This window comes from Carcharhinus amblyrhynchos, chromosome 14, assembly GCF_965287045.1.
Source record: "Carcharhinus amblyrhynchos chromosome 14, sCarAmb.v2.hapA, whole genome shotgun sequence".
NCBI classification, from domain to species: Eukaryota; Metazoa; Chordata; class Chondrichthyes; order Carcharhiniformes; family Carcharhinidae; genus Carcharhinus; species Carcharhinus amblyrhynchos.
Genome location: NC_137337.1, coordinates 78,339,490 through 78,366,549, shown reverse-complemented (window position 1 = coordinate 78,366,549; position 27,060 = coordinate 78,339,490). Strand labels below are relative to the sequence as shown.

At 43.3% G+C, this 27,060-nt stretch overlaps 1 protein-coding gene across 1 annotated transcript in view; it reads right to left on the bottom strand.

Moving 5' to 3' along the window:
• dph6 (diphthamine biosynthesis 6) overlaps positions 1-27,060 on the bottom strand; it is a 209,843-nt gene that overhangs the window by 110,324 nt on the left and 72,459 nt on the right. Inside the window, exons 6-8 of the mRNA XM_080203162.1 lie at positions 12,911-12,972; positions 8,464-8,558; positions 4,854-4,947 (exon numbers count right to left, since the gene is read on the bottom strand). Of these exons, the coding sequence (XP_080059288.1) occupies positions 4,854-4,947; positions 8,464-8,558; positions 12,911-12,972 (251 nt within the window). The remainder of the gene's footprint in view (positions 1-4,853; positions 4,948-8,463; positions 8,559-12,910; positions 12,973-27,060) is intronic.

Sequence of the window (27,060 nt, the reverse complement as noted above, 5' to 3'; positions counted from 1 at the left end):
ACAGCATGGTTCTGCCCAAGATTGCAAGGAACTACAAAAGGTTGTCAACGCAGCCCAATCCATCACACAAACCAGCCTCCCATCCATTGACTCTGCTGACACTTTCCATTGCTTCAGCAAAGCAGCCAGCATAATTAAGGATCCCAAACACCCCGGACATTCTCTCTTCCACCTTCTTCCATTAGGAAAAAGGTACAAAAGTCTGAGGTCACGTATCAACCGACTCAAGAGCAGCTTCTTCCCTGCTGCTGTCAGACTTTTGAACGGACCTACCTCACATTAAGTTGATCTTTCTCTACACCCTAGCTATGACTGTAACACTACATTCTGCAGTCTCTCTTTTCCTTCTTTATGAACGGTATGCTTTGTCTTTCTAGTGCACAAGAAACAATACTTTTCACTATATGTAAGTACAAATGACAATAATAAATCAAATCAAATCAAAATGGCCTCCTCCTGCCCCTATCTTTAGGTTTCTATGTTTCAAAGTCTGAACCCGTGTAATAAACAAGAAACCCCATTTCTGCCGGTTCTGGAATTTGCAGCGATTTTGACTCCATGGCCGGGATTCTCACAAAAACATTCAAAATCCCCAATTCACGTGAAAACAGGAGCATCTCCTGCTGATTTACTTGGCGTGATGTTCAGATTGAACCTCCCACACTCTGTGCACTGCAGGGTTCCCTAGAGAGATTCCCTCTGAAAATCTGGGTGCGGAGCCTATTCCCGCTGGAGAGGCCGGAAGCATAGCGCTGAGTGGGCCACTGCGCACGTGCCAATCTGCCAGTGCCGAGATGGGCACATGCACCGTGGCCCCGCACTGCCAGCCTCACGATCACTGGTCAGCTCGATCGAAGGCCAGCCCCGCGACCCCTGCATCGCTGCTCCTCCAACACCCACCCCCACATCGCTGGCCTCTTGGGCCTCTCCGGGCCAGCCCCGATGTTCCTCTCACCCATCCTCCTAGCCAGACTTCCGACCTCCTCAGCCGTCCTGACCCCCTCCCAACAGCCGCAATCCCGCCCCCGACAACCCCAAACACACACACCCCCACTCGATGGCCAGCCCTCATTGCTGTTCTCCCTCCCTCTGATTGCGATCCCAACGCAGAGTGGCAACGGGGAACCCCCACGCCCCACCCCCACCAATTTCTCTGTGGGCAACGTGTGGGGTCACAGGTGGAGGGTGGGGGAGAGAGCCTGGGTAAGATATCCTGCCAGAGAGACAGTGCAGACTCAATGGGCCGAATGGCCTCTTCTACACTGCCGAGATTCTACAATTCAATGAATGACCACAAAAATTATCTGCACTAATTGATCAGAAATATGACGATTTAACTTGAAATTTGAAAGAAAAATATTTCTCCCCATTCTTTTAGAATATCTGTGCTGGTTTTCACACATCTCTCTGCAGGAGAAATGCTCCTTCACATTAATTTAGAAAAGTGCAGTTCAAACGGTGTTGTCCATGACCCACGCTTTCCCATATGAAATATTTACTGGGATAAAACATCATTTGCTTCATAAGAAACCTATTGAGTGTTCTAAACTATATAAGGAGTTATTACAACAGGAAAATTATTGGCCTTGCCAAATATTTACAACAATGGAACAATCGATTTCACTTTTATTGTGAACTAATGCTGGCCCCTGGCATCTTTACACTGGCTGGGAGAAAACGATTAACATGCTGCAAAAATATACTCTTTTTTTAAAAAAAGCTGCTGCAATTTTGTATTGGAGAAAATAAGAAACTATTTTCCCAAAGGAGTAACATCTTCTCTGAAAGGTTAAAACAATCTGAAACAAATTTCTTAACCTTGAACTGGATGTTACTCAAGGGTTGAATAGGCATCGGAAATAGATGGATTTTAGGTGAGGAGGAATAGATGAAAGTTTCTGCACTGTGTATGGATTCCTGCAGTCTGGCAAGCAATGTACATAGAACATAGAAAAACTACAGCACAATCTAATAAAGGAAATAGTCCAACAGTAGATATTCTCCAACAAAGAGTTCAGGACCAAGGAAATGCAAACTGCAACAAAGAAATGGAATTTGTGTACATATGTACGATTTGTAATCTCAGATGACATTTTGGAATTCTGCAATATCAGTTTTCAATCTTATATCATAGAATCCCTACAGTGCAGGAGGAGGCCATTTGGCCCATTGAACCTGCACTGATCACAATCCCACCTAGACCTTACCCCCGTAACACCACTTTTTTGGCCTGTTAATCAGCCTGACACTAAAGGACAATTTTCCATGGCCACTCAATCTAACACGCACATCTTTGGATTGCGGGAGGCAACCGGAGCACCCGGAGGAAACCCACGCAGACACGGGGAGAACGTGCAGACTCCACAAGGCACCCAAGGCTGGAAGTGAATCCGGGTCCCTGGCACAGTGAGGCAGCAGCACTAACCACTGTGCCACTGTACTTTGCCGTGGGTTGGAGCTGTTCTTTACGAGAGAAATGTATAGGGTGCTTAGACTGCAAAAATCATCTTTAAATTCAACTGCAAGATCATATAGCTCGAATTACTTACACTGTCAGAATGTCAGTTCCATCACACGATAACCCAATTTTAAATAGCTGAAAATTAAAGACTACACAGAACCATGTGCGAGTTTCATTGGTGTACACCAGTCAGTTCCTTAGTAAGTTAAAATAAAAGCTTTTATAATGTGTCAATTAGTCCCCTGCACTAAACAAAAATCTCCAGCTTAATTTTAGGCACCTTATTGAAGGTCTGCAAATGGTACAATTAGTGAAAAAGGACCATGGTGATTAACTTAATCTGGAACAGTGGCCAGCTTTGGAGGCAGGGCAATTTCAGAGCAATGTTTTTTCCAACTAGCCTGACAGATTGTAAAAACTCCAGCTGAATTGGTTGTAATTTTGAACCATAGAAATTTATGACACAGAAAGTGAACTTAGATCAGGACATTAGGCAGAAAGGAGTGAACGGTTACGCTGATCAGGTTAGATGAAGTAGAGAGGATTGAGCAATGCCATCGATCCCAGCCAAGACTCTCACCAACTTTTACAGATGCTCCATAGAAGGCATTCTTTCTGGTTGTATCACAGCTTGGTATGGGCTTCTGCTCTGCCCAAGACCACAAGGAACTACAAAAGGTCGTGAATGTAGCCCAATCCATCACACAAACCAGCCTCCCATCCACTGACTGTGTCTACACGTCCCACTGCCTTGGCAAAGCAGCCAGCATAATTAAGGACCCAGCACACACCTCGGACATTCTCTCTTCCACCTTCTTCCATCGAGAAAAAGATACAAAAGTCTGAGGTCACCTCCCAACCAACTCAAAAACAGCTTCTTCCCTGCTGCTGCCAGACTTTTGATTGGTATTGGCAGTAAGTTGGTCTTTCTCTATCCTAGCTATGACTGTAACACTACATTCTGCACCTTCTCCTTTCCTTCTCTATGAATGGTATGCTTTATCTGTATAGTACGCAAGAAAGAGTACTTTTCACTGCATATTAATACATGTGACAATAAGGGGCAGCATGGTGGCACAGTGGTTAGCACTGTTGCCTCACAGTGCCAGGGACCAGGTTCAATTCCCGGCTTGGGTCACTGTCTGTGCGCATTCTGCACATTCTCCCCGTGTCTGCGTGGGTTTCCTCCCGGTGCGCTGGTTTCCTCCCAGTCTGAAAGACATGCTGGTTAGCTGCATTGGCTGTACAAAATTTGCCCACAGTGTATCCAAACAGGTGCTGGAGTGTGGCAACTATGGGATTTTAACAGCAACTTCATTGCGGTGTTAACGTAAAAACTACTTGTGACACTAATAAATAAACTTTAAATAAGTCAGATCAAATCAAATTGGTGGGAATGGATTTTTCCTGTTTTGTTTTGTTTTGTAGACAGGACACGCCTGGGCAATTTTCCACTTTGTTGGGTAGATGCCAGTGTTGTCATTGGATAAATCTGGTTTGAGGGGCAGCTCGTTTTGATGCACAGTCTTCGGATCTCGAGCTGGGATGTTGAGAGGATCTACCGCTTTCCTGCATTCTGGACAGTCAGCCATTTCTTCATATCGACTGGAATGAATCAAACTGGTTGAAGGCTGACCTCCCTGACCCTCAGAAGGAGACCAATTAGCAATCAGCTCGCTGTGGGCAACGGAAAAGCTACATTTCATTGTACAATGTTACGACAGAAGTTGAGGGGGGACCTGATAGAAGTCTACAAGATTGAGAGAGGCATGGACAGAGTGGATAGTCAGGAGCTTTCTCCCAGGGTGGAAGAGTCAATTACTAGGTGGGGGGGCACAGGTTTAAGGTGCGAGGGGCAAGGTTTAAAGGAGATGTACAAGGCAAGATTTTTACTCAGAGTGGTGGGAGCCTGGAACTTGCTGCTGGGGGAGGTGGTGGAAGCAGATACAGTAGTGATTTTTAAGGGGGGGGTCTGGACAAATACACAAATAGGATGGGAAGAGAGGGAAATGGTCCCCAGAAGGGTAGGGGGTTTTAGTTCAGTCAGGCAGCATGGTCAGTGCAGGCTTGGAGGGCTGAAGGGCCTGTTCCTGTGCTGTAATTTTCTTTGTTAAACAGTTATTAATAATAAACATAAGCAACATTCATGATAATTTACCAACTGCAACTCTGCGCAAAACTCGAGTTCTTTCGTTCAGTTAAGAATGAAATGTTTGTCTCGTTCTGAAGTGGCTGTGTAATGACTGCAGAGTTCATACATCCAATCAAAATTACCCAAGCTTCACTCATCCCAACACTGATCCCAAAAAAAACTTCTAAAATGATTCAAAGTACATCAAACACTCTTTTAAGTACATTATCTTTCAGTGAAAATAACACAAGGGGGACTCACGCTGGGTTTATCTTCCAGATGCAAGTTCAGTAATCTGAGGTAACCCACAGGTGCAAACGCATCAGCTGAATGTACAACTATTTCTGAGGAGTCTCTGTAAAAAAATAATGGGGCATAATTGAGAATGTACTAGGAAAGTCACCAGAACAAAAAGTATTGACAATTCCAACTGTGTAATGATGAAATATTTCTGGCAAATATTGAACACCTTGTTTCATGTTCAATCAACTGTTTGCCCAGATGTTAAGGACATTCTAAATCCTAAATGAGCTCTGACTTGAAGACAACATAAATCCGGCAGCGTTAGTCTTAAATTCTACATATTGTAAAACAGTCTGTTCGGATTCACTGCAAAAAAAAAGCCTTCTTTTCTAAGGTTCAATTCTGGCCTTGGGTCACTGTCTGTGTGGAGTCTGCACATTCTCCCTGTGTCTGCATGGGTTTCCGCCAGGAGCTCCGGTTTCTTCTCACAGTCCAAAGATGTGCGTGTTAGGAGGATTGGCCATGCTAAGTTGCCTCTTAGTGTCAGGCAGACTAGCTAGGGTAAATGCATGGGGTTACAGGGATAGAGCTGGGTGGGATTGTGGTCAATGCAGCCCCGATGGGCCTCTTTTTGCACTGTATGATTCTATGTGGGCCTGGATTTTATTGGGCAGCAGCGAGGCAACTCCAGCTTGTCTGTTTTTGGGAGCCCCGATCAGATTTTACCACCCACTGTAATTCACTGCCCACGTTCAACAGGGGTGGGACTTCCTCTCCGACAGCATCCCCACACCACCCCCCCAGATACCCATCCTTCCCACCCCCACACACAGGATCTGTGGGCCATACAGAGGGTCAGCTGGCCTGGCGGAGGGTGTGGAGAGTCTGCAGAAGGATCTAGATAAGCTGGGCGAATGGGCCAGGAAATGGCAAATGGAATTTAATGTTGGCAAGTGTGAGGTGGTCCACTTTGGTAGGAAGAATGGTAGGAAGGACTATTACTTACGTGGCGAAAAACTGCAGCAGGCGACGGTGCAGAGGGACCTCGGGGTCCTTGTGCACGAGTCGCAAAAACCCAGCTTGCAGGTGCAGCAGGTGGTCAGGAAGGCGAATGGGATGCTGGCCTTCATAGCGAGGGGGATTGAATATAAAAGTAGGGAGGTCTTGCTGCAGCTGTATAGGGCATTGGTGAGGCCGCAGCTGGAGTACTGTGTGCAGTTTTGGGCGCCGCACCTGCGCAAAGATGTTTTGGCCCTGGAGGGAGTGCAGAGGAGGTTTACTAGGCTGATACCGGAGTTGAGGGGGTTGAGCTATGAGGAGAGGCTGAATAAACTAGGCTTGTACTCGTTAGAGTTTAGAAGAATGAGGGGAGATCTCATTGAGACGTATAAGATGATGAATGGGATGGATAGGATAGAGGTGGAGAGACTCTTCCCGCTCAAAAAAGACAGTAGGACTAGGGGGCACAGCCTCAAGATAAAGGGGAGGCGGTTTAGAACGGAGTTGAGGAGGAACTTCTTCACTCAAAGGGTGGTGAATCTCTGGAATTCTCTGCCCGTTGAAGTGGTGGAGGCTGCCTCGCTAAATATTTTTAAGACGCGGGTTGATGGGTTTTTGATAAGAGAGGGGATTAAGGGTTATGGGGAGAGGGCGGGAAGGTGGAACTGAGCCACAACAGATCAGCCATGATCTTATTGAATGGCGGGGCAGGCTCGAAGGGCTAGATGGCCTACTCCTGCTCCTATTTCTTATGTTCTTATGTTCTTAAACAAAAAACAAATCAGCAAAACTTTCACTTGTAACAAAAAATAATCCTAATACACAAATATCGTGGTTATCCAACCAGCAATGGATCAGTTGGGAACTGTTAATTGAAAGGATGCTTGAATGAGCTTTTGTAAGTTTACCTACACCACAGGGACTGTAGTGATTCACCATCATGTTCACAGGTAGAGATGGACAATAAATGCTGCCCTAGTCAGTGACATCCACATCTCGTGAGTGAATAAAAATAGAATCATCATAGAATCCTACAGAGCAGGAGGCCACCATTGGGCCCATCAAGTCTATACCAACCACAATCCCAACCAGGGCCTACCCTCATAACACCATGCACTTACTCTAGCTAGTCTCTGTGATACTAGGGTCAATTTCCCATGGCCAATCCACTTAACCCGCACATCTTTGAACGGAAACCATAGCACCTGGAGGAAACCCACGCAGACACAGAGAGAATGTGTAAACTCTGCACAGGTAGTGATCCAAGCTGGAAATCAAACCCAGGTCCCTGGCGCTGAGGCAGCAGTGCTAACCACTGTGCCTTCCTTAGTATTAAAATAATTGTGTGTGACCACCATTGGGTAGTGTGTTAAAACTGAGCGAACCCAGGCTCTGCAGCTAGAAGCAAACAGCACTATGCAATTGTGTTTGCTGTGAATAAATGTACACATTATGACAGCAAAATAGTTTTGAACCAGAAACAAAGAAATAGTTCAATACAGAACCAAACAGTTACATTCTAAAATTGTGCAGTTTACAAAAAGGAATTTCCAAAATGTTAATTTGAAGGTTGGAAAACTTACTTTAGCTAAAGGACTGCATGATGATTACTGTTGCCCACTTCTTAACCTGACCAATCATTACAGCCCAAAAACTGAGCATTATACTAACAGTTACAAATATACCTTCTTACCAACCAATCAGCATCTTCAAGTCACACTATTAAAATACTACAATCAGCAATTTTTTTTAAGAAATGTGGCATCCCAGTTATTTGCTAAAATAATTAAGCCATTAGATTCCTGAGGCTGTATAAGGTTCTGGTTAGACCCCATTTGGAGTATCATGAGCAAATTTGAGCCCCTTATCTAAGGAAGGATGTGCTGGCCTTTAAAAGAGTCCAGAGGAGGTTCACAAAAATGATCCCTGGAATGAAGAGCTTGGCGTGTGAGAAACGGTTGAGGACTCTGGGTCTGTACTCGATGGAGTTTAGAAGGATGAGGGGAGGATCTTATTGAAATTTACAGGATACTACGAAGCCTGGATAAAGTGGATGTGGAGAGGATGTTTCCACTAGGAGCAAAAACTAGAACCAGAGGGCACAACTTCAGGCTGAAGGGACAATCCTTTAAAACAGAGATGAGGAGGAATTTCTTCAGCCAGAGAGTGGGGGATCTGTGGAAATCTTTGCCGCAGGAGGCTGTGGAGGCTGGATCATTGAGTGTCTTTAAGACAGAGATAGATAGGTTCTTGGTTAATAAGGGGACCGGGAGTTATGGGAAAAGGGCAAGAGAATGGGGATGAGAAAAATATCAGCCATGATTGAATGGTGGAGCAGACTCGATGGGCTGAGTGGCCTAATTCTGCTCCTATGTCTTAGGGTCTTAAGTTTAAAAACAGAAGGACCTTTACTCTACAAGGGTCAAACACTGAACACTATCTTAAATGATCTTCTGTACTCTACACCCAGAGTAAAGGTAAGTTAAACATGAACTAACAAGTAAATTGTGGCCGATATTACACAAATAAACCTTATTATCAGCCAATTGCTCTTCCCGACAACTTGTCTTTGTGCTCAAGTGTACGAACGAACCAAGACAGACTATCCAATTGAGAAAACAACACTCACACAACTATTCGCTTCCTGAATAAAGGACAATCCAATGTAAAGGTTTCATATTCTCCACCTTCTCCACACATGTGTACCCCATACTTCTGAGAAACCTGCATCAACAAAAACATATATTTGTGAATAAAAGTCTCTCAGAACAGAAACAATGCTGTGATATTCCTAGTGACTATACTGTGTCCTGATAAAACAGTTTTGTTTCTGTTGCCCTTACTGATATCTGTTCAAAAGTGAAACAACATTAATCTTGATGATCAGCGTGTTTTTTCATTATTTTTATACAGCCTAGAGTGTTTTTTTTTAAATACAAGAAGCACTGCACATCAATGGCATCACAGCACGGTAATACATTTTTCACCGCATCCAGTCTTCAAAACACTACTAATTATGAATATTTTAAAGAATAAGACTTGAACATTAAACATTTCTTTGTTATCAATATTCTCTATCATCTGGCCTAATCCTCTCATATAGTATGACAGCATAGAATGTACAACTACTGACTTATCTTGAATAGAAGCATGAAAAGATGAGATGGCTGTACTCCAACTGAGCTGGTTTCAACTCAAAATCAATCGGATTACTGAAGTAGTTGAGAATCACAGGAAAACCATAAACAGTAGGGGGTTGTTCTGATGCTCCTGCCATCAAGGGACAAATGCTTTCCATTTACTGTTATAAACAGGCCATATGCAAGGCGCCTTTGAAGAAGCTTCCAGCGAATATCAGGCTTTCTCATTCAACTGGAAGTTATCAACCCGAGGTGGAAAGGTTTGGCTGCCAGCTTCCTTTATCCATTCTGGAAAGGTGAAACCTCCTCCTCTTGATAATGCTTGTTACCCAGGAAGGGTGGCAATTAGTTAGCTGAAGGTACAGTTTGAAAGAGGGTGGTGGGTGCCTGGAATGCGCTGCCACTGGAGGTGTGGGAAGCAGGCACATTAGCAACGTTCAAGGTGCATCTTGATAGATACTTGAACGGGAGGCCAACAGAGGGATTGAAACTGCATATGGGCAATAAGGTCTAAATGAGGAGTAGGGATTGGTGCAGGCTTGGTGGGCCGAAGGGCCTGTTCCTGTGCTGTACTGTTCTTTGTTCCTTAACGTCTAATTCTATAATTTAATTAAACTGATGGTATTTGGCTTTCATCTCATGTAATGTAACAATCAAACCTAAGATGTCTTCACGTGATATATCGATGCACAACTGTCTCTGCACCACATTCTTGGCCCTTTGACAACATCAACCAGCATATCCCAGCATGCTTTAGGAAGAGACTAAACCAGATGGAAAACTACACATATTCCCTAAATACACTGTTTAATTGTTTTAATATAATGTCAGAGTCACATCATTAAAGTGTTACAATGTTTTCTAAAAAAAATCTGGAATCCCAGTTATTTGCTAAAATAATTATACTATAGGATTCCACGATTTAAAAACAGAAGGATTTTTACTGTACAAGGATCAAACAAAGCAAACATTAAATGGTATCTTAAATAATTTTCTATACTCTAACACCCAGAATAAAGATTAATTAAACGGTGACAGAGTGGTTAGCACTGCTGCCTCACAGCGCCAGGGACTTGGGTTCAATTCCGGCCTTGGGCCACTGTCTGTGCAGAGTTTGCACATTCTCCCTGTGTCTGCATAGATTTCCTCCAAGGATGTGCAGGTTAGAGTGATTGGCCATGCTAAATTCACTGTAGTGTCAGGGGGATTAGCAGGTAAATGTGTGGTGTTACAGGAATAGGGCCTGGGTGGGATTGTGATTGGTGCAAGCTTGATGGGCCAAATGGCCTCCTTCTGCACTGGAGGGATTCTATGATTCTATAATCTATAATGAATTAACAAGCAAACTGTGGGTGTATAAACTATGAAGTACACATTAAATGACAGATATTACCAAAACTAATCTTACTAATAAGCTCAGCAGTCCATTCAGTACATAGGGCATCAAACTGAGTCAAAGTTCTTCAAAACTCTGCCTCTCTTGTGAAGAAGCTCCTCGAGCTGTCAGCAGCACACATCCGGCCTGGGTTCGATCGGCACACTCTTCATCACAAATGGCACACATCTGCAGAACCTCCTCAATTTGGTCTGGATGTTGTGGACCCACAAGGAGCAGAATCTTCAAATATCTTCACTGAACAGAAACAGGTGCAGCAACATCTGGATTTGGGCTCTGTCCTCTTCAATGTGCCCAAAATGCAGAACTGGACTCACCAACTGCGATGACTAAGATTGGCTCGGCATCACTTCATATAACGTCAACTAGGTTCAGCCCACTGACGTGGGGTCTGAAGCTCATCTCAGTCAAAAAGACATTAAAGGTTATATATGTTGTAGCAAGCTTGAGTGATTATTCTGGAACAGGGTAGGATCAAAGCTAAAGAGCAGTGTCTCCAGCAGGGACTAGACTTCAACCTTGCCAATACCTGGTTGTAGGAAGCCTGGCTCATTCATTATGATGATGGTTTATAATGATGGGTAATCACAGATTGTACCAATCAGCGTGGAAACAAGAACAGTGCTGGAGAAACAAGCGTGGATATCACACATACAAAAGGTCATCTTATACTCAGGGATAATATTGCCAAGGAGCAGCTCCTCATGAGGACTAGCAGATCCAAACAATGAAACTTTGGAGCACATTATAATTGTTTTAGGAATTACTATTGAACATTGCTCTTACAAGTTTGAAATGTTTTGTTCACTTTTTCTATTCGGATTATATCTATTCATCCTGTTAAAACACATGGGTACGTTGGATAGGGGTAATCCCCAGATTCATTTGCAACCAGCAATCTGCTGGCTCCAAGTCATCCAACAAACTAATCTTCACAGAAATGATTGCCTTCTTCAAATGTTATTTCTTTTGTTCATGTTTCCGTTCCGTGTGATATCTGTAGCAGTGGTTTCAACGTTCTATGATGTAAGTTAAGGCACTGATCTGGGAAGTGAATTATTTATAACTTGGAAAGACACTTGACGTGAACTAATCAAAGTCCAGGACTGGACATTTTACCTTTGTTGCAACAGCAAATTTCTGCTCGTAGGGAAACTAACTTTAGCAGATTTACTCTCTGAATGCAGCAGCTACACAAAGACAGTAAAATTGACCCAGTGGGCAGCACAGGAAGAAGTCTGAGTGAGTGTATCTCTTTGAAAGATTTCATTGCTGTAATCACCTCCCATAAAACCACACGATCCCAAGGAACACAAAAACCATGTTCTCACTTCTTTTTGACACAGATACCTTACCATGTAGTCAATTCCGACACAGTTAACTAGATAATTAAAAAAAACTTCAATCATTCCAAATCTGAGAGCAAAAGAACAAAATTATAAATATTAGGGTTTGTGTGCGAGGATAAAACACTGAAAAGACAGAAGATAGGTCACCTAACCTTTTCCTGACAGTTACATGTTTCAGGATGGTGTCAGAGAAGAGATCTGAATCATAGAATCCCTACAGTGCAGAAGGCCCATCGAGTCATCACTGACCCTCCAATGGAATACCAGGCCCTATCCCAAAACCTCATGTATTTACCATGGCTAATCTTCCTAACATACACATTTTGGGACACTAAAGGGCAATTTATCATGGCCAATCAACTTAACCCACACAGGGAAGACACCGGAGCACCCAGAGGAAACCCACGCAGAACATGCAAACTCCACACAGTCACCCAAGGCCAGAATTGAACCTGGGTCCCTGGAGCAGTGATGCGGCAATGCGAACCACTGTGCCAATTTTTAATGATTTGGTGTTGAAGCCAATTTAAAGGGAACATATTGTCTGATTTTTCCGAACTCGCCTGCCTGAACCTTGGAAGATCCTGCCTGAGGCTAACGGAGAATGCCTTTCTGCGAATCTTCTGGGGTGGCTGAGGAGGTAAAATTTCAGCCATTGTTTGGGAACTACCGTCAAATCCAAATAGAGATTCATTTAAAAGATTCACAGATTTGTAGTTTTAAAGAAGATCTTAGGCACCATCTATCCACACGCTCCGCATCGCCTGAATCAATAGGAATAGTTCAGACTCAAAGTCACCATTTGGCAAGCTGCCAATGGGGAATAATTCACTGCAGTCATCAACACATTCTGAAAGACAGACCCACATAAACGGGGTAAATTTTCCAGTCCTGCTTGCCACAGGAATTGTTGTGGGCAGGACTGAATTTGATGGACCATTGAAAGATTGATCTCGGATGGGAATTTCCAATCTCAGGGAGAGAGGGACGGGAAAATCTTGCCCAACATTCTGATGAACTCAGGCAAGTTGGGTTAGCTGCACAGGATCTGTCACAGATTCAGCAGAGGTTCACTCAAAACAATTACAAATATTAGTTTATGCAGTTGAAAGCATTCTTAATTGTACAAACTATACAAGATCTCCCTAATTCATCCATCTTCCCGCTTCTCTATTTTGGAAGCAAATGTACCTGTTTGAGATGAGGTTCCACCTGATCCAATGTTTTCCCAAGGTGTTTCTCTGGATCGAGACCTGCCAAATAAAACAACACTGTCTTAATCAAACATTCATAAAAGACACCAAAACAGAAAACACTGAAAAATCTCAGCAGGTCTGACAGCATCTTTGGAGAGAGAATAGAGCCAATGTTTCAAGTCTGGATGACCCTCCATCACAGCTCAGGCAATTTTATTAACAGATTCTGCAACATTTTGGTCAAATAAAAATAACTATTTATATAAGGACTATGCAAAAGAGGACATTAAGGATTCATGGGCATGAAAGCAAAATAAGATGGTCTGGTCATCAGATTGAACATCACTGACTGTTGGCAGTCTGAATCACACACAGGTAAGAACACAACACAACTCCAGGTGAACTGGAATAAAGTGGAAATTCTAAAGCTAGTGACAGATTCATTTTTATTTAAGTAGAAAAAGCAAAAGGTGATGGAAGGATAATTATCTGATAGAGAAAGAATGACAGCTGGAAATAATCCCTGGTGATGAAAACCATCATGTTAAAAGAAAGGGGACAAATTAAAGCAGAAGAACAACTTTAATATAAAATGTGCAACTTGCTATTAATATGCAGAGGAAAACATTTCATTTTATCAAAAACATGCCCAGGAAATTTTACAGATGCACCATAGAAAGCATCCTTTCTTGATGTAACAAAGCTCGATATGACTCCTGCTCTGACCCAGGCCACAAGAAACTACAAAGGATTCTAATGTGGCCAGTCCATCACGCAAACCAGCCTCCCATCCACTGACTCTGTCTACACTTCCCGCTGCCTTGGCAAAGCAGCCAGCATAATCAAGGACCCCACGATCCTGTACATTCTCTTTTCCACCTTCTCATACACTGGAAAATATATTCTTGTGGAGTTTACACATTCTCTCTATATTTGCATGGGTTCCCTCCAGGTGCTCTGGTTTCCTCCTACATCCAAAGTTGTGCGGGTTAGGTGGATTGGCCATGCTAAACTGCCCGTTACGGGGATTAGCAGGATGAATATGTGGGGTAATGGGGATAGGGCCTGGCAGAAACTGTTGTGCTTAACCCTCTCTCCACTCACATTGTCTGTACCTTTAAGAGTTGATTACCTGTAAAAACTTGCATTCCAACCATTATTTTGTAAATTGAGTTTGTGTCTATATATGCCCTGTTTGTGAACAGAAATCCCACTCACCTGATGAAGGAGCAGCGCTCTGAAAACTTGTGGCTTGTGCTACCAAATAAACCTGTTGGACTTTAACCTGGTGTTGTGGGACTCCTTACTGTGCTGTGAGGCAGCAATGTTAACCACTATGCTACCAAATGTGATGGAGCTTTCTATAGATGGAAGGGAATGACAATCTGGGAGTTTTGTACACTTCCAATTTGTCCTTTGCCCCTTAACTGACCCTCATGATGCAAATTGTCACCAACAGGCCAAAGTTTCCTCTTTAATTTAATCACTTGTTTAATATGCACTCACAGACTTTAACAATCCCTAACTACAAGGATTCTTAAATAGAGCCTTGCAACCATACATCGTCTTAAGAAAGTTTTATAGAAACTATAAGCAGGTGTAGGCCATTGGCCCTTTGAGCCAAATTGTACGGGGAAGGTCATCTCTCACTAACTTGATTTGAGTTTTATTTGAAGAGGTGACAAAGATAATTGATGAGGCTGTGGATGCTGTTTATATGGACTTTAGCAAGGCGTTTGACAACGATCCACATGGCAGACTGGTACAAAAACTGAAATCACATGGGACTCAGGACAGGCTGAATAGATGGATACAGAACTGACTTGGTCATAGAAGACATAGAGTAACAATGGAAGGGTATTTCTCAGAATGGAGTTTTTTAGCTAATGGTGTTCTGTAGGGATCAGTGTTGGGACTTCTGTTGTTTGCATAAATACGATATATAAATGATCTAGAGGAAAATGTCGGGGGGGGGATCTGATTAGTAAGTTTGAGGATGGCACAAAGATTGGTGGAATTGCTAACAGTGCCAAGGATTATCAGAGCACACAACAGAATATAGATAGATTGGATACTCAGGCACAGAAATGGCAGATTTAATCTGGACAAACGTGAGGTGATTCATTTTGGGGGAACAAATTTGGATGTAAATTATACTGCAATTGGCGGAACATTAATGTACAGGGGGATCTGAGTGTGCAGGTCCACAGATCTCTAAAAGTGGTAACACAGGTAGCCAAGGTGATTAAGGCGGCAAATGGCATGCTTGCCTTTATTGCTGGGGCATTGAGTACAGGAGCTGGGAAATCATGCTGCAGCTACATAAAACCTTGGTTACGCTGCATTTGGACCATGGCGTGCAGTTCTGGTCACCGTACTACAAGAAGGATGCAGAAGCTTTGGAGAGAATGCAAAGAAGGTTCACCAGGATGTTGCCTGGTCTCAAGGGTGTTGGTTATGAGGAGAGGTTGAATAAACTAGGATTGTTTTCACAGGAAAGATGGAGGCGGAGGGGAGATCTGATAGAGGTCTACCAAGTTATCAGAGACAGAGACAGGGTGGATAATCAGAGGCTTTTCCCCAGGTGGAAGTGTCAATTACAAGGGAGCGCAGGTTCAAGGTGAGAGGGGGTTAGTTTAAGGGAGATGTGCAGGAAAGTTATTCACGCAGAGAGTGGTGGGTGCCTGGAAGGCGCTGCTAGTGGAAGTGGTGTAGCAGGCACATTAGCAACATTTAAGAGGCAGCTGGAAAGGTCCATGAATATGGAGGGAATAGAAGGATACGGACTGAGCAAGGACAGAAAGTTTTTTTTTGTTTCGCTGGGGCACCACGATCAGCACTGGCTTGGAGAGAAGGGCCTTTTCCTTGCTGTATTTTTCTCTGTTCTTTGAGTCTGTTCAGCCATTCATTTTGATCATGGCCGATCATCAAATTCAATACCTTGATTCCCCCCACATTCCTTGATGCCTTTAGCTGCAAGAGCAAAACCTTATTTCTTCTTGAAATCACATAACGTTTTGGCCTCAACTACTTTCTGTGGGAGTGAATTCCACACATTCACCATCCTCTGGATGAAGAAATTTCTCCTCACCTCAATTCTAAAAGCTTTACCTCTTATTCTCAAACTCCGGCCCCGAGTTCTGGACTCCCCCACCATTGGGAACATTCTTTCGGAATCTACCCTATCTAACCCTGTTAGAATTTTATAAGTTCCTACGAGAACCCCTCTCACTAATCTAAGCTCAGAATTGTTCCACACACAATTGGATCAATTCTAAGAAAGGTGTGATGGAAGGTACATGATGGACCAGGACTGCAACCAAAGCCATAGGTGGCGGAGTAGTAAATGCGGTGGAACGGGTTTAAAATTAAGATTAGAGAGAAGGGAGGGTGGAATCGGAAAAGCTGTATGAAAACAGACAAAAGCTTGAGTTATTTGTACGTTAATATACACAGAATAGCACGAATAAAATTGTGCACTGGAGGAAATTGCTAGAGAAAGGATGATATATGACTTTAACTGACATACAGCTCAAGCCACAGTAGGAGATAACAGAGCAGAAAAAAATGTTGGCACGATAGTGGGTAAAGATTTCATGACAGCATAATAACAGGTTCCTGATCCCAAAACCGGGCTGAATCCCAGATCAGGAAGTGGGAACCTCTGGTAATAGGAGCCTGGAACCGATCTTTGTGGAGTTGACCGATTTAGTGTTTGCCCACGACCTCAGTCCTGTTGGTGGGCAGACTCACAAGTCTGGAGGGCCATAGATAGCCAATGGGCACTGTCAGACCAGCCACCTGTCCGTAAGAAATGGGATATATTAATATTGGTGGATGAAAGAGAGGGTGCCGCAAGATGGAGGTGCACTCTGACAGCTTTTTAAAGCCTTACCATGATAGAGGATACAAAGGATTCTAGAAATCCCTACAGTGCAGTAGATTGGACAGTGAAGAAAGTTATCTCCAATTGCAACGGGATCTTGATCAATTGGGCCAGTGGGCTGACGAATGGCAGATGGAGTTTAATTTAGATAAATGTGAGGTGATGTATTTTGGTAGATTGAACAAGACAGGATTTACTCGGTTAATGGTAAGGCATTGGGGAGAGTTACAGAACAAAGAGATCGAGGAGTACATGTTCATAGCTCCTTGAAAGTGGAGTCACAGGTGGACAGAGTGGTGAAGAAGGCACTCAGCATGCTTGGTTTCATTGGTCAGAACATTGCATACAGGAGTTGGAATGTCTTGTTGGAGTTATACAAAACATTGGTACAGCCACACTTGGAATGCTCTATAATAGGGTGAATTCTAGTCACCCTATTATAGAAAGGATATTATTAAACTAGAAAGAGTGCAGAAAAGATTTACTAGGATGCTACCAGGATTGATGGATTGAGTTATAAGGAGAGGCTGGATAGACTGGGATTTTTTTCTCTGGAGCATAGGAGGCTGAGGGGTGACCTTATAAAGGTCTATAAAATAATGAGGAACATAGATAAAGTAGATAGTCAATATCTTTTCCCAAAGGTGGGCATAGATTTAAGGTGCGAGAGGAGAGATACAAAAGTGTCTAGAGGGGAAATTTTTTCACACAGAGGGTGGTGAATGTCTGGAACAAGCTGTCAGAGGTAGTAGTAGAGGCAGGTACAATTTTATCTTTTAAAAAGCATTTAGACAGTTACATGGGTAAGATGGGTATAGAAGGATATGGGGCAAATGGGATTAGCTTAGGGGTTTTAAAAAAAAAGGGCGGCATGGACAAGTTGGGCCAAAGGGCCTGTTTCCATGCTATAAACCTCTCAGTCTATGCAGAAGGAGACATTCAGTCTATCGAACCTGCGCTGACAACAACCTCACCCAAGGCCTATCTCCGTAACCCCACATATTTACCTTGCTCATCACCCTGCACTAATGGTCAATTTAGTATGGCCAATCAGCCTAACCTGCACTAAATTATAGATTGGAGCACTGAGCACCTCCATTCCACCCTTCAGTGAGGCTGTGAGGATTTTAATTAGCTTCCTGCCACTTGCAAGTGGGGTAGCTGTTACACCTTTCCACCTCAACACACACCACCCCCCATCTGCATCGCACCCTCCAATGTATTCCACAACATCACGCAAGAACACTTCAGAATATTTCTGTATTTAATTGTGTTGTCAGAAAACCATTGGTATTTCTCAACAGGCACAGAAGTAATTGAAATGCAAGAGGTAAGTTGGAACAGCATCTGTGACTACAACCAAAGACAGGGAAGAAGCTCCTGGAAATACTGTCAACAAAACAAGGTAGAGCACGATGCAACTGAAATAATAACAGCACTTCTGACCTTAGAAACAGTAACAATAAAAATTCTAATGAATAAAATAATGAATGTGTTGTAAATTTATTGGGATATTTCATCTCAAATCTGTCCTTTCACTCACACCGAGGAAAAAAAGGATTTTTCAAATCCGTTTCAAGACCACAACTGCCATTTAAGAAACTAGCCCCACAAAATAGGCCGTACGGTGGCACAGTGGTTAACACTGCTGCCTCACAGCGCCAGGAACCCGGGTTCAATTCCGGCCTTGGCTCACTGTCTGTGTGGAGTTTACACATTCTCCCTGTGTCTGCGTGGGTTTCTTCTGGGTGTTCTGATTTCCTCCACACTTTGAAGATGTGCGGGTTAGGTTGATTGGCCATTCCAAAATGCCCCTTAATGTCAGGGGGATTAGCAGGGTAAATATGTGGGGTTACGGGAATAGGGCCTGGGTGGGATTGTGGTTGGTGCAAACTCGATGGGCTGAATGGCCTCCTTCTGCACTGAATCTAAAATATTCTTGCAAAGCTATGTAGAAAAAGAACGGTGAAATCCCTTCAAACTTGCTTATCCTTTGTGTGCCCAGTAGATTTAGCTGTCTCAGCCTACACATGTTGCCAGAATGCCTCAGTTCCATTTGGCTGCAGTCTGAATTCTCCATGAGAATATTTTCCAACATTTGCTAATTTCTATGAAAAAGTAGGAACAAGTACAAAGTGGTAATATCAGTCTATACTCAAGAGTCTGGGCAAAAGGATGTTTCTCAGGCTAAAAGAATGTGATGAGTGTTGGTCCACTGGGGTCTGTGATGGGACTGCACCTAATTACTGTAAACTATTATGATTTGGATTTAGGAGCTAAGGGATTATTATTGTTCAAGATTTGATTATGACAAATTGAGGGTTATGGCGAACCATGAGGAGGGGTTGTACATGGCTGCACGAAAACATGGTTAGGTTGACTGGAAGGACAACAGATGCAGTCCAATGTAAAAGGAAATGATAGGTAATAACCTATTAGAGTGAAGATACAAAAGCCATGGACAGTGTACAATGTGGATTAACGTCACATGAGGTAAAGTATTGAAGTTATCCTTGAGAAATTAGGGCTTTTTCACCTCAGGCTCTGGTGGTGAATGAATAACCTGATTATAACTTAAGTAGCGTGGCACAATGTAGCACAGTAACACAGTGGTTAGCATTGCTGCATCACAGAGCCAGGGGCCTGGGTTCGATTCCAGCCTCGGGTCACTGTCTGTACGAGTCTGCACATTCTCCGGGTGCTCCAGTTTCCTCCCACGCTTCAAGGATGTGTAGGTTAGTTGGATTAGCTTTGCTAAATTGCCTCTTGGTATCATGGTAAATGCTGGGGGATTATTGTTGACACAGGTTTGAGAGGCTGAATGGCCTCTTTCTGCACTGTAGGGATTCTATGACCGGAATTATCCTATCCTGCTGCAGCGAACGGATTTGGCTTGTTGTCGTATCTCTGTCTTTGCCGCAGTGAGAGCCTGGTGTGAATGACTGGTAAGAACGTGCCCTACGATTCCATAAGTAGTAGGTTTTTCCCCGATAGTCAATAAGGTATAATAAAAGAAATAAAGTTCAGATAAATCACAAACAAAGAGACTCCTTTAAAAATCAGCACCCTGATGGGGAGGTGAAATTCATTATTACAATAGGCTGTTGAAAGAAAATCCACTTTCAAACAGAATTGACAATTGCTTGAAAAGGATCATTCAAAAGTTTCAACAAAACCGTTCAGCCCATCATGTCAATGCTAGTATATTCTGCTTTGCACCAGGCACCTAGTCTAATTGGCTTTCCCCACAGCCTTTTATATCTTTTCTTCTTAGTATTTATTAAAAACAGAACAAAAACACTGGAGATGAACAAAAGAGACAGACAGAGAGGGAGATGACGAGGGAAAACAAGTGAAATTCAGATGGTAAAAAAGTAAGATGGAATGAACTAGGAGGGGAGATGAGCAGAGGCACAGGACTGAATTTTACTGGGGTGGCAGGAGTACGGTGTCAGGGTCAACAGCTGAGAAGGGAAGCCCCTGCCTCAGGGAGCAATGAGACCCAGGGCCTTTATTTTGTTGGTGGCAGCCAACAAAATGGCTGCTGTTCCCCGTTAAGATCAGAGGCCCAGCATCCACAGGCTGCCAGCCAGGCAGAGGGCTGACAGTTCAGCAGCACTGTACTGCTGTTGCTGCCACCTTATACTGTTTAAGAATTCTCTAAATGTCTTATTGAGGAGATCCTGAGACTTGTATACTTAAACATGAACTGTTTATTGTTAGTCTTTAACTATTCACAGATCCCTAGTTACAGTCATGCATAGAATCATAGAATCCCTATGGTGCAGGAGGCCATTTGGCCCATAGGGCCTGGCTGGGAATACAATCCCACCCAGGCTCTATTCCCATAACCCCACATATTTACTCCGCTAATATCCCTGACTCTAGAGTTAATTTAAAATGGCCAATCAGCCTAACCCACACATCTTTGGACTGTAGGAGGAAACCGGGGTTGGTCACGTTTACAGGAATGAAGGGAATACTCTGTGTTTCTGGTAATTGACTATCTCCATTTGATTCATGTTTACGATCCTTTGACTTGCGTTTCTTTTATTAATAACTGGTTTGGGTTTTTTTTGGACAGTGTGGATTTGTCCCTTTCTTCCTGACCGGAAAGCGCACTCCTTTCATTCCCAGCCTGGACTTGAATTTCCTTTCTCCGTGGTGTCTGCCATGTTCTTGCTGGACATGGATGTTTTACAAAGGGAACCTTTATTTCCACTTCTTTCACAATTTCTGCCAAGCTTTTGTTTGCTGTTGTATCTTCAAATCGTTTTGCAGGCTTGTGAATCTTTTGATTCAGTGCAATAGTTTCAGTCTGAGTTATTCAGTGCTTGTCCTTTTTCTGGTGCTTGTCCCTCAATGTCAGATTCACATTTTCCAATCTTATTTTTGTTTTTCTGTTTGCAACAGAACTTGGTCCTTATCCTTTATTTTGGATTCACTGTTTTTGCCAGGTCTGACTCTGATGATGTCTTGTTTCAGTTCTGTAACTGTGCTACTCATGGTTTTGTTATTATTATTGGCCGGTTAGCTCAGACGGTTCGAGTGTGGAGTGGACAATGCCGAGATTATTATTATTCAATCCCCATACTGGCCAAAGGAACTCACCTCTGGGGGTCAGTTTAGCTCAGTCAGCTGGTTAGTGATGCAGAGCGATGCCAACAGCATCCCGTATCAGCTTAGCCTATTCACGTAGTCCCCACCTTCTCAAGCTTACCCCTTGCCTGAGGTTTGGTGATCCCCACCACTAGTCAGCTCTCCCACTCAAAGGGGAGAGCAACATGTGGTCGTCTGGAACTATGGCGACTTTACCTGTCTGCTCGCAGTTTGGGAAGTTCTCCAGCTTTTCCTTTCAACGTCTCCCATTCATCACACAACCTGCTTCTTCAACCTGATTCCTCCTGGAATCTGGAACATTGTTGGGTCTTCACTGCCAACTCAGTTTCCTCATTTTGCTCAGAGTAACGTGAAACTCATTTGGCTTCTCTTCTTAATCTTCCTGAGGAATAAATTTTGACAAAGAACTTCTTGTAGCATGAGACGGTCTTTCCTTTCCTTTGCAAAGCTCACTCGCATCACCTTGAGTTTTCCTGGTACTGAGCAGAGTTCCCTCCAGTCCCCTCTGCCATGCTTCCATCCTGCTGTTTACGACAGTCTCATTTCTTTGTGTCGCTGAATGGTCATGCATCCCTTTTGCGTTCAATCTTGAAGGACTCTTGCTGCTCTCCATCTGTGGCCTCTTGTTGTCTTCCTCCTGAGGTCTCTGGTCACTCTTTTGGGTTTTTTGTCACCCTCCCTCTGCGATCTTTTGCTGTCCTTTCTGGAGTTGTCTCTGTGTTGATCTCAGTGGAATTGCCTCCTCTCTTCAGTCTCTTGTTGCTCTTGGTAGAATTGTCTTCTCTCAACAGTCTCTTCTCATTTTTAGAGACTGCGTTAAATTTCATTACCTCTTGGATTGAGTAAATTCCTGTCTTTTTTTTAAACACTGCAATATGAACCAATGTATGATTCAAAGGTTAAATCCATTCCTGGAAAACCTCTCTCTCACGTGTAGAAATCATACAATCCCTACACTGCAGAAGGCGGCCATTCGGCCCATCGAGTCTGCACTGACAAGAATCCCACCCTGACTCTATCCCCACAACCCCGCATACCGGCCTTGCTAATCCCTCTAATGAATGCATCCCGGGACACTAGGGATTAATTTATCATAGGCAGTCCACCGAACCTACACATCTTTGGAGTGTGGGAGGAAGCCAGAACGCCGGGAGGAAACCCATGCAGACACGGTGAGAACGTGCAAACTCCACACAGACAGTAACCTAAGCCAGAGTTGAACCCAGGTCCCTGGAGCAGTGAGGCAGCAGTGCTAACCACCGTGCCACCCCTGATGTATATATAACATGGAGCATGACTACATATTACATTTACATCAGAATCTGTACCGTCCTCCATGTGTTTTATAGTGGTGGATCTGGCACGCCATTGGCCAACAGTGGGATCTTCCAGTCCCATCGCTGTCAACGGGTTTTTCTGTTGTTTGCACCGTCTGTTATTGGGGAACCCCCAGTGGGGGGGGGGGGGGGGGGGGTCACCACTGGCGAGACTGGATGATCCCACTGGAAGAATGGCTGGAAAACCTTAGTCACAGTAAATATTATTTTACTTCTATTCAAAGACTGGATATCCAGATAAAAATTACAAAATAGAGAATAATATCATTGAGAATAATTTGTTGACTGGATCAATTAAAAAATATAAATCACATTCAGTTATCCGTCACAAAAACAGCAAAGATGTCCTCTTTTTCCTTAATTGGGTATTCAATTTAGATTTCAGTTAGTGGCATTAGTTTTAACGAAGATTACAAAGAAGAGTTCTCGTGACAAAACTGTCATTAAATACCTTCTTCCCTCTCTCTCGTTAAAGAGGCACCCGATCACGTAATATTAATGGCAACATTTCAGCACCAATTATCTCTTGTTGCATCAGTGAATTACATCCGCTGCCAATGGCAAACTTCGTGATGACTCCAAAAGGTTTTTCAAAGCAAAACCAGTTGCTAAATTTGTCTGGAGAAAAACTGCTCATTTCCAATCAATTTACCTCGCCCACAGTTGGGCAGGCAGATTGTTTTTTTTGCTCTTGACACAAAGACGACTAATTTTATTGAATAGGAATCGTTGCCATAATTTGTCAATGTTTTTTTTCCCTTTTACCTGTTTATGTAACTGATTGCGTTGTGCAAATTGCTTTGGAAACCTCTGTGAAATCTACAAAGAAGTCTTCTTACTTATTATTCCATCAGTTCCAAGTGATCTTTTAAATGTCAACAATTATTTGCGCTGTTAAAACATGCTTATGAATTCATGTAATCCATACAACTAAGTCCCAGCAGCTGTATCTGTCTGAAAATAACCACTTAGCTTCATGACTGAGATGTGTCCAGTCTGGTTAACACAGCTCACAGCAAATAAATTAATCCAATCCAATATCCAATCAAAGTGATAGTAAGAAGTCTCACAACATCAGGTTAAAGTCCAACAGGTTTATTTGGTAACACAAGTTTTTGGAACTCTGCACCTTCAGAACAGTGCTCCAAAAGCTTGTTCTACCAAATATTCCTGTTGGACTTTAACCTGGTGTTGTAAGACTTCTCACTGTGCCAATACCGGCATCTCCACATCAATCAAAACTTAATTTAAAAATCAACATTTCTTCCTTACACTGAGGGGTGGCACGGTGGCACAGAGGATGGCACTGTAACACAGTGGTTAGCATTGCTGCCTCACAGTGCCAGGGACCCCAGTTCAATTCCCGGCTCGGGTCACTGTCTGTGAGGAGTTTGCACATTTTCCCCGTGTCTGCGTGGGTTTCCTCCGGGTGCTCCAGTTCCCTCCCACAGTCCAAAGATGTGCGGGTTAGGTAGATTGGCCATGCTAAATCGCCTCTTAGTGTCAGGTGGGACTAGCTAAGGTAAATGCATGGGGTTATGGGGATAGGGCCTGGGTGGGATTTTGGTCAGTGCAGAGTCGATGGGCTGAATGGCCTCCTTCTCCACTTTGGGATGTTATGACTTAATGATCATGTTTCCGCATCTGGCCTCAGAAATGTCACAAAGATGTCAGCTCTGATTCAGAATTCAGTTATCTTGTGACGGGTTTCATTTCAAAGATTTTTAATTCAGTTGTTAATTAGTTACAGAATGCACTTTTCAACAGGCCAGTTGCCACTGCGAGCCTTAAACATGGGTATTCCTTGAGAATCAGAATCCCCATAGTGGAGAGGTGACTATTCAGCTCATGAAGCTTGCACCAAAAACAATCCCACCCAGGCCCTATCTCCGTAACTCCACTTATCCAATTTATGTAACCGTAACTATGTTTTTCTCTGCTAGTCCTCCTGACACTAAGGGGCAATTTAGCATGGCCAATCCATCTAATCCTGCACACCATTGGAGTGAGGGGCAAAACCGGAGCACCGGAGGAAACCCACGCAGACATGGGGAGAATGTACAAACTCCACACAGACAGTGATCCAAGGCCAGAATTGAACCCGGGTCCCTGACGTTATGAGGCAGCAGTGCTAACCACTGTGCCACCTAATTCGAACCAACTCAAGAATAGCTTCTTCCCTTCTGCCATCAGACTGTTGAATGATCCTACCATATATCAAGTTGATCATTCTCTACACCCGAGCTTTGCCTGTAACACTACATTCTCCACACTCTCCTTTCCTTCTCCCTTATGGAAGATATGCTTTATCTGTAGGAGCACAAGAAACAATACTTTCCAATAATAAATCAAATCGAATCAATGCCCTGGTTACATAAACAACTCTTGTTTGAAGGGGAGTTTTTCAATGTTATTTCAAAACAGCCGTCAAAATTTCAGGCTAAAAGCTACATCCACGAATCCATCCTTTTAACTTGTGAGCAAGTCCTAATAAATATGCAGCAAGTTGGCCCTCAAATCTCTTACTGACTTATCTGAAAATATCGGGGCAGCAAGGTCATTTGAGAACTCGGGGGCAGCCATGCCAACGCTTTAGTCAGTCGCCTCAGGCCCGGGTCATGCTCAAAGGCCAATGACGGCGGCATCAGCAGATGATCAATGATGACGGATGACCAACTAGAAACATGAGAGACCATGGCTGCTCACAGGTGGAAGACTTGTGCTTAAGCACACATCAAGAAAGCAATGGAAACCACTTCATTCCCCCCTCACCACTCCCACTGAAACTGAGGCTTTAAATGAGCAACCGAAGAGGAAAATACAAGAGGTGTGGAGAAATGAAGCAGAGGATCTGTGCTGAGGCAGATCAACCTGAAACATATTCACAATAACATCGCACTGACATTATCCCTGGTGTAAGCCAATATCTTTCAGTTCCAGTCCTCCACAATCTGATACATTAAACTAAAATCTTTAGGTCTTAAATCTGCTTAAGGAAAATCAAATGATTCTGCCATTGCGTAATTACAACAGAGCTCAAAAGAGCCCAGGTTTGCTTTTGCATAATTACTGCAGTCCCAGACAGGTGAGAAACGAAATCAGATTATATCTAACTCTGCCTAAAGCCAAAAACCAGTAGTAATTTTCTATTTAATTACTATCTGGAACTATTTGGGCTCAAAGTGGCCATCGAACAAAGGATTCTTTGTCTGTGATCAACTCGGTCTGGTATTTCACAATATGACTTAGTTGGAGACAACAGGTTTGTCTCGCCATGGGGATAATTCAGGTCACTACCAATATCATTTCTGCCAGCTCTCCTCATACTGATTATATTTCTGCTTTGAAAGCTGTGACTTCAAAATTAAACTTTGCACCAAAACAAATGAAGGAGATTGCAAAGAACTGCTCCAGTGTTCGTACCATCGTGTCAGAACACTTAACAGCGCAAGCTATCATTTGAGCTCCAATAATATGCACTACAAAGCAGCTAAATAACTTAGGAATCCAGATAACATAAAGGGCAGTTGATGCACAGTTCATGTAGTCAATCAGAGATTTCTGTTACCGTCGGAATCTCATTTATGGCGATAAAGACTCCAGCATTGTAACCTCTTTTATTTAATCTTGCATCCCTTGTGATTTGAACTTGAGAAGTTCTGCTTTAGAATGGGCAGTAACTCAACCACTTCCACAGTGGCACTCAGCACACTATCAAAGTAATCTTTGGGAGATAGATGACTGGTGGCACAACAGATTAGTCTGATGAAGTGGTATATCGTAGAGGGGTAGGATTCAGACTCAAAATTGGCCTGAGCTCACCTTGCACTTTTTTGAAGAGTCACTGCATAGATGTGGGAAAGGAACATTAACTGATAGGGTTTTTCACGGAGATAATAGGATACAAATCCTGAGAGGAGATCACTGCCAGCTCGCTGCCTCACAAATGGACAACTGATACAAATAGGAAAATTGGGATAAAGGATATTTATGTACCAATTACTAAGGAAGTTGGCAAGTATTAAGGGACTTATAAAAGTCAATCAATAGGTGGTGCTCCATTGGCTAATAGTGTTAATAGCAGTTACACTAGCTAATGGGCTGGCCAGGTGGCACTGCTGCCTCACAGTGCCAGGATCTGGGTTTGATCCCCGGCATGGGTCACTGTCTGTGTGGAATTTGCACGTTCTCCTTGTGTCTGCGTGGGTTTCTTCCGGGTGCTCCGGTTTCCTCCCACACTCCGAAAGGTGTGTGGGTTTGGTTGTTGGGCCATGCTAAATTTCCCCTTAGTGTCAGGGGAAC